The sequence below is a fragment of the Nansenia antarctica genome (genome assembly GCF_963989245.1).
Source record: "Nansenia antarctica genome assembly, chromosome: 1".
NCBI classification, from domain to species: Eukaryota; Metazoa; Chordata; class Actinopteri; order Argentiniformes; family Microstomatidae; genus Nansenia; species Nansenia antarctica.
Window position 1 is genome coordinate 98,381,827 of NC_137674.1, and position 8,942 is coordinate 98,390,768.

General features: G+C 45.5%; 1 protein-coding gene across 1 annotated transcript in view; it reads right to left on the reverse strand.

Annotated features, from left to right (window-relative positions):
* Positions 1-1,526: 1,526 nt before the first annotated feature.
* Positions 1,527-8,942, reverse strand: part of jak1 (Janus kinase 1) — a 25,867-nt gene continuing 18,451 nt past the window's right edge. The window contains 7 exon segments of the mRNA XM_080546219.1: positions 1,527-1,662; positions 2,663-2,773; positions 3,518-3,635; positions 3,886-4,058; positions 7,882-8,006; positions 8,124-8,316; positions 8,816-8,904. Coding sequence (XP_080402345.1) covers positions 1,555-1,662; positions 2,663-2,773; positions 3,518-3,635; positions 3,886-4,058; positions 7,882-8,006; positions 8,124-8,316; positions 8,816-8,904 — 917 coding nt within the window. The 3' untranslated portion in view covers positions 1,527-1,554.

Below are 8,942 nucleotides of genomic sequence, written 5' to 3' on the forward strand. Positions count from 1 at the left end.
TACTGCCCTCAAGTGTCCATCACAGGTAGCTCTTTCTTTCTCACTTAATTTCTCAACAGAAATGTAAATATAAGTACAAAGTGCACAGTTGAATAAGGTGGTTGGAAAGCAGTCAATATAGATCTCATGCACAGGTCCCAATAACAGGAACATTCTAGTCTTTCACAAATAAATGGGCAGTTACAGAGAACGTGGAGCATGGATGGCACGGTGAAAGGGATTACCGGAGAGACTTCCTCTTCCGGTTCTAGAGCGGTGGGGGGAGATTCTGGGTCCGGTTCTAGAGATGTAGCTGGTTCTAGTTCCGGTACTAGTGCTGTAGAAGATTCTGGTTCCGGTTCTAGAGCTGTGGAGGGGTCTGGATTCCGGTTCTGGAGCTGTGGAGGGGTCTGGATTCCGGTTCTGGAGCTGTGGAGGGGTCTGGATTCCGGTTCTCGAGCTGTGGAGGGTTCTGGTTCCGGTTCTAGAGCTGTGGAGGGTTCTGGTTCCGGTTCTAGAGCTGTGGAGGGTTCTGGTTCCGGTTCTAGAGCTGTGGAGGGGTCTGGATTCCGGTTCTAGAGCTGTGGAGGGTTCCATCCAGGGTTGCTGAGGTAGCAGGGAGGGACCAACTGTCATGGCTCAGACTCTCCTACTATAGTCATCACACACAGCAGGGAGGGAGAGGGATGGCTCCTCATCTACTAGATGTGTCATTTCAGAAGTGTCCATGGTGGGGCGCTCCAACTGAACACTGCTCTCTTTTTTGTCATTCTCTCAACATCAGAAATGACAATAATATGGTTCCATGCATACGCAGTAAAAGGACTCTTCTGCTCGGATAAAAGTGTGAGGTTAAACTGAGCGATAGATAGCAGGTTACTGTATGTTACTAGAAGTCCAGCCTTTCGGGCGACAGACTCGAGAGCATTCCGTACACTCAAGAGTTTGTCAACCGTTGCTCGGTTACAGAGCAGTCAGATGTGGGCGGGGCTGTTGGCGTTTACCATTAAATGACTGACCGGTCGTAGCACCAATCGGATATCACAAGCGAGTTCAAAAGAAAAAAACAACAGCGTTGTTTGGGGGGTGGGGGAGCTTTCTCAGGCTCGACAGAATTCCGTCTTTTCCCGTTCGATCCAATCACATTTTATGTGGGTCTCCGCCTCAGAATGTCAATGTAAGGACGAACGGCCTGTGAAGAGAGGCTGCTTGCAGACGCGTGTGTATGTACAGCTCAGTGGTCACTCTGGTTGGCTCACTCATTCCTTCTATCACAGTAAGGGAGTCTAAAGCTACATTATGTGGTCAAGGTCCGTACATAGGTCATCATTCATTTATATAAGTCTTATATCTCTTATGAAAAATAAAAACATAGGCGAAAAATATACTGTAAAAGAACTCGAGTGGCGAGGAAAAAAGTGTCTGCTGCGCCGATTCTGGTATGTGTGGTTTCAAGATCAGGTCCCCCCTGCTGGCGTTCCTTCTGTGATCTTTCACCCTTGACCCCCCCCCATGTGATTGTCTCTGATAAGGCAGCTGGGTGGGAAGGGGGCAGGGCGGCTGGGTTGCCGTTGGCTACAGGCTGTTGTTGGCGAGCATGCGGCTGAAGTGTTCGATGAGGCTCTTGAAGGTGATCCTCTTGTCCGGCGTGCTCTCCCAGCACTTCCTCATCAGCTCATACACCTGCACACATGCACACGCACACACACACACACACACACACTCTTTGAATTACATTACCCCCATAACAAATCAAGTCCCCTGCCCGCAAAATGATCTACCTTGGGCCATTAAGAGATCCATATAAAGCACTGCGAGGAGGACTGACTAGACATCCCCCCCCTCCCCAGGGGCCTCATTTATAGAAAGTACTTTGGACCAAATTTCATGACGCACGTAGAAAACCACGTCAAAGTAGTGATTTATAAAATTTCAACGTGAGTCAATTTGACCGTGGAAACGATCGTAGCTCTATGTCAGGTCTTGACTTGACGTACGCACATTACCTACTGGTTATGCAGAGTTATTACAGGCATGTGAGCCGCACACATTAATGCCTACTGTAATTCATGCGAAGTGAAAGTGGCTCGTAATAAAATTAACGATGTTGTTTTAATGGGAACTGATGTTTATGATTGTATTTCAGTCTTCCTTTATATGCCATTAGGCTATTGTATGGTGTAATCATTCTAAATTGAGGCGTGATAAAGGCGGTCGGGTATATCCCAGCCCTCCTTCAGACGCATCCTGCCTGATGTGATGGGGGGAATTCGGGGGCGAGCGTTTGCGACCGCGCGTCTATTTCTGATAAAAGACAGTCGATCCCCTCCTCGGTAAAGTTTTTCTTCTTTCGTTTGTCTACCATCGTGTGAACTCGTCAAAGGTGCAGCTCAACACCTCAATCAAGCCTATTTATAGCACTTGACTTAATTCAGACGCTATAATTCAGCCGCTATCACAGGGGCGTAAATACAAAGCTCATTCACCTGCGTTCAATTTCAAGTATATTTGTTATTTATCAACGGAAGTACGTACGACAGACGTACGCAATTTTAAACAAGCGCAGCCCGTTTTATAAATAATGGTTACGTCCATTCAGAAAAATGTGCTTACGTGCGAGTTAAAGATGACGTTCAAGTAAATTTTTATAAACGAGGCCCCCTGCTCTCCTCTCCTCTCTTACCGCTCCGGGACAGCTCTCCGGGCGGGGCAACCTCTGCCCCTCCTCCAACACCGTCACCAACCGGGTCACCGTCATCTGGCCGTGGGTCGGACCAATCATCTTCAGGAACACCTGTGGCCACAGAGAAGAGGGGGGGGAAAGACACTGTGTGTGTCAGCGTCACCATGGCAGCATGATGGAATTCACCCCCTCCCACATTGTGATGTCTGACAGGGGATCGGATGGGAGTGGCCAAGGTCGTGGTGCGTCCCGGGGGGTGATTCACCAGGCCCTACATCCCTGACCCTGCGTTCATCATTTCAAGCCTTCTAAGATTGTGTTAGGTGACAGTGAGTCAGGTTCTCTGAGTTTCAGAAGCCTCGGTACGGCGGCACCACCTGTTCCTTCTGCTGGGTTAACCAACGGGTGGTCGTGTTATATAACCCTGGCAGACACACACCCCACCACCCTGTCTTCATTGTGTAGATGAGACGAGATGAGGGAGGCCATGTTGAGTCAGTTTGTCTGTTGGCAGGATGATCATGGGGTTGGTGACGCGCGCGCACGCACACACACATTCAGACACACACACACACACACACACACACACACACAGGAAGGACTGGGCATAGGCCCTAGTGAGTCATCTGCCACCCTGGGCATGGAGACGGGCACCATCTGGCCCCAATCAGGGGATAGAAGGCTGTGTGTACACTGTGTGTTAGTGTGTGCGTGTGTTTATGTAAAAAATGTGTGTGGTTAATTAGGTTTACATGATTACAATGATTGATGCTTTCATTATAAAACTGACGATAGATGTGTCAGAATTGGTATAATCGTGTGTGTGTGTGTGTACGTGTGTGTGTGTGTACTGACCGACATGGGGCTGAAGGCAGTCTCGCAGTAGGTGAGCAGCTCGTACATGGTCACACCGAAGGACCAGACGTCAGAGGCCCGGTAGAACTTACAGTGGACCAGACACTCTGGAGCATACCTGATACAGGGGAGGGGGGGGCAGAGGGACACCTCAATCATCATCACCATCATCATCATCATACACACACACACACACACACACACAGACCATCTTTCTTCTTCTACACCTGTTCTACAGCATCTGTCTCTCTCTCTCTCTCTCTCTCCTATCGTCACTCTGTCCTCCAGCATCTGTCCCGCCCTCTCTCTCCCTCTGTCCTACAGTATGTATCTCTCCCTCCCATCCTCCCTCCCTCCCATCCTCTCACCAGAACACAGGGCTGTCATGGTCGTCCTTCACGGTGTAGTACCCCTCGTTGTCCTTGATGCTCTTGGTCAGGCCGAAGTCTCCTATCTTCACCGTGCTGTCGTTCTCCACCAGGACGTTCCTGGCCGCCAGGTCTCGGTGGATGTAGTTACGGTGACCCAGATAGTCCATCCCCTGGAGGGTGGCGGGGGGCGGAACATTGGCGAGTCAGAGTTTCTCCTCATAAATGTATTTGACAACATTCATACAATACAGTTAGGTCCGGAAATATTTGGACAGTGACACAATTTCCATAATTTTGGCTCTGTATGCCACCACAATGGTTTTTGAAATGAAACAATCGCGATGCAATTGAAGTGCAGACTTTCAGCTTTAGTTCAAGGGGTTGAACAAAAATATTGTATGAAACGTTTAGGAATTGTAACCCTTTTTATACACAGTCCCCTATTTTCAGGAGCTCAAATGTAATTGGACAAATTAACATAATCAGGAATAACATTTTCATTTTTAATACTTTGGCGATAATCCTTTGCAGGCAATGACTGCCTGAAGTCTGGAACCCATGGACATCACCAAATGCTGGGTTTCCTCCTTTGTGATGCTTTGCCAGGCCTTTACTGCAGGTGTCTTCAGTTGTTGTTTGTTCATGGGTTTAGTTTTGTTTTCAGCAAGTTAAATGAATGCTCAATCGGGTTGAGATCAGGTGATTGACTCTGCCATTGCAGAATATTCCACTTCTTTGCCGTAAAAAACTCCTGGGATGCTTACGCAGTATGTTTTGGGTCATTGTCCATCTGTATTGTGAAGTGCCATCCAATCAACTTTGATGAATGTGTCTGAATCTGAGCAGACAGTATATCCCTAAACACTTCAGAATTCATCCGTCTGCTTCTGTCTTCTGTCACATCACCAATAAACACAAGTGACCCAGTGCCATTGGAAGCCATGCATGCCCATACCATCACACTGCCTCCACCGTTCTTTACAGATGATGTGGTATGCGTCGGATCATGCGCCGTTCAAAGCCTTCTCCATACCTTTTTCTTCCCATCATTCTGGTACAGGTTGATCTTAGTTTCATCTATCTAAAGAAGGCTGTTCCAGAACTGGGCTGGCTTTTTTGGATGTTTTTTTGGCAAAGTCTAATCCTAGTCCTTTCTATTCGTGAGGCTTATGAATGGCTTGCACCTTGTGGTGAACCCTCTGTATTTGTTCATGTGAAGTCTTCCCTCTTCGCGCCTTCACCAAAAGCGACTTGCGGTACAGCAAGTACATACGTTTTTGTTTTGTATGGTCCGAACCCACCACCTTAGCGTTGCTAGCTCTACCGACTGAGTCACACATGATGATATGGTAGACATGCATGCTTGTCTCTCCGACTCCTACCTTACAATAAATGGCTTTTAGTCAGGTAGTTTGTGCAGAAGAAGCGAAACACTCGATGGATAAGCAAGTGGGCTGTTTGTTATTGACAAGCTACGTTTTTAGGCAACTGACCCCTGTTCTGTCAGGGGTTACAGATCAGGGGTTCTCTAAGGTTTTAGAGGTTACAGATCAGGGGTTCTCTAAGGTTTTAGGGGTTACAGATCAGGGGTTCTCTAAGGTTTTAGGGGTACAGACTAGGGATGTACGATATTATCGGCCTGATATTGGGAAATTAATGTTATTAAATATTTATCGGTTTTATTACATTTTAGCCGATATAGAGCCGATAATATGAAGCCGGAAATATTTCCGGTTCCGGTTGTCGCGCTGATGATGCTGCGCCTGCGTACAGCCATGCAGTCAATTGGTAAGCTAAGGTAAATAGATAGCCAATGTTAGCTAGTGCTAATGTTCACCATCTCTGTAGTCTGCTCTAAAATACGCAATCAAACAGTGCAGGCAACCCATGCTGTTCTGTGAATGAGACGAGCTATTGACTGATGGCTTTCTAGTGCCAAATCATATTATTACAGCAAACATGTCGGTAGTTTGGCATCTGTTCTCTGAACAACAAGGAGAGGCTCATTCCGACATTGACTTCTGTTTTCGTTTTCGCGATTTCAAAATAAAAGCCCGAGCTAAGCGTTGTTGAAAATGAATGACACATCGCTAGTCAACTAACACAGCTTGTTTTGTGAGCCTGCTAACAATGTAAAGTAGTGTTGTAGTTAACTAGGTAACAATGTAAAGTAGTGTTCTAGTTAACTAGGTAACAATGTAAAGTAGTGTTCTAGTTAACTAGGTAACAATGTAAAGTAGTGTTCTAGTTAACTAGGTAACAATGTAAAGTAGTGTTCTAGTTAACTAGGTAACAATGTAAAGAAGTGTTGTAGTTAACTAGGTAACAATGTAAAGTAGTGTTATAGTTAACTAGGTAACAATGTAAAGTAGTGTTATAGTTAACTAGGTAACAATGTAAAGTAGTGTTCTAGTTAACTAGGTAACAATGTAAAGTAGTGTTATAGTTAACTAGGTAACAATGTAAAGTAGTGTTCTAGTTAACTAGGTAACAATGTAAAGTAGTGTTCTAGTTAACTAGGTAACAATGTAAAGTAGTGTTCTAGTTAACTAGGTAACAATGTAAAGTAGTGTTCTAGTTAACTAGGTAACAATGTAAAGTAGTGTTATAGTTAACTAGGTAACAATGTAAAGTAGTGTTATAGTTAACTAGGTAACAATGTAAAGTAGTGTTCTAGTTAACTAGGTAACAATGTAAAGTAGTGTTCTAGTTAACTAGGTAACAATGTAAAGTAGTGTTCTAGTTAACTAGGTAACAATGTAAAGTAGTGTTCTAGTTAACTAGGTAACAATGTAAAGTAGTGTTCTAGTTAACTAGGTAACAATGTAAAGTAGTGTTCTAGTTAACTAGGTAGCAGTGGGGATTACTCACCCAATCCATGCATTGCAATAGTTTGGCTTGACTAGCGAGTGTGATGTGATTTTCAACAATGTTGAAATGTATTTCCTTTTTTTTAATAAATGAACATTTGAAGAGTCAGAAGTCAGTGTTTCCTCTACATGCATTTCATCGTGGCGGTCCGCCACGATGGAATTTCCTCCGCCACCATGCAGATTTCTCAACCAAAAAAAAAAAAAAAAGATTTAGGCCGCTTTTCAGACCTTCACAGCGCTAGACACACCCACAAGCGCGAAGCGACGCGCTTGCAAAACTGTTTTGTGATTCCTCATTTAAATTACGTTGTACCTGTTACAATGACAATAAAGATCATTCATCTTCATCAAGATGAGAGATGGAGCGATCCGCTCACACAGCTGTCCCGCATCCGCTAATCAGCGCAGCACCGAACCGCCGGGCTCGTTGAGCGGATGCGAGGCAGCTGTGCCCGGGACCGGCCACTTCACATAAAGGAAGGAAGGAAGGAAGGAAAGAAAGAAAGCCGTGCACAAACGAGAGCTAAGTCAGACCGGGACGCTGCCAGTATGTGTGAGAGCCGGACTGCCGGCGTGAACATTTGAACCGTGTCATTTTATTTAATGGACCATTTCGTTGTCTGGTACCTGTACTGTAGCAATGACAAATAAAGTCCATTCCATTCCATTCCAGAGAGGGACGGACGGACGGACTACCCTTGTTTTTAATTTACAGGAAAACATTTTATTTTCGAGTTTTGGCTGAAATGACGTCGTTGTTTTGAGCGTGCGTGCGCGTTTCATGCGCGTGCACGCGAAAAAATCACACTACTAAAGTCAGCACTACCCGCCACCATGGTAAAAATTCCTGGAGGAAACACTGGAAGTGTTCTCTTTGTTGTGTTAACAATAGTGATGTAAGTTAGATTTGGTGAGATCACTATGGAATATTAAATCATCAATCTTTGCTCACTACATAGCCTTTCTTACCTTCAGGTGTGCATGAACTACAGGTTATCAACTGTGAAATTATATCTGTTCTCATATCGGTTATCGGCCACGAGAAGCGGGTAAACATCGGTTATCGGTATCGGTTGGAAAAAATGCATATCGTGCATCCCTAGTACAGACGGTCCAGTACCTGGCAGATTTGGACGGCGTAGCTGAGCAGGGTCTTCAGGTCCGTCTGGGCTTTGTTCCTGGGGAGGTACTCCTTCAGACTGCCAGCAGGGAGGTACTCCATGATCAGCTTGATGGCTCGCCCACCTACACACACACACACACACACACACTTAAAACAAGTAGGAAAATGTGTGTACGTGTGTTACTGTGTCTCTGTGTGTGTGTGTGTGTCTGTGTGTGTGTGTGTTTTCTCTCTCTCACCCTCCTCCTGACAAATGCCCTTGTATTTGACGATGTTCTCGTGGTACAGCTCCTTCAGGATGCCGATCTCGCTCCACAGGGTGCTGCTCTGCTCGTCACGGTTCTCCGGCTTCAGGGACTTCACCGCCACCAGCTCTCCTGTCCGGTCCCCCCTGGGGTCATAACGACACAGCTCCACCTTCCCAAAGTGACCCTGCACACACGCACACATACACGCACACGCGCACACAGTCAATTACATACACAAATACAGTAAATTACACACACACACACATAGGCCTGTAACAATTCCAAATTTTGCTGTACAATTAATTGTCTCAGAAATAATTGCGATTAACAATATCATTGTTATACTGTTACGTGACCCAGTTAATCTAATAACACAGCAACCTATGAAGTAAACCATGCCTCTTTATTATCATAAAACTTTTTTTTTTTTAAACATGTATCCATGCATCAATAAAAAAGGGACTGTGTCTCATCTAGTTATGTGTAGTTATGTATTTTTAGCATGTTCATGTTCTATCAGCGTGTTGTGATGGGCTTAGCATGCAGAGCAGCTATCAGCTATCTGGCGATGTGCTTTGTTGTTAGCCAGCCAGCTAGCTAGCGTGTTGGAGCACAGTCAAGATTGCCATTAGACACACATACACACACATAATCACAGGCCGAGACAAACACATATACATTACCTCTCCGAGATCCCGGATTTTCTTGAGGAATCTCTTCTCGAACATTGTGGGGTCCACCTCCGGAGTGGGAGCAGGCTTGATGGAGGGGTCTGGTGGAGGGACACACACTGTTACACAACAGGAACAC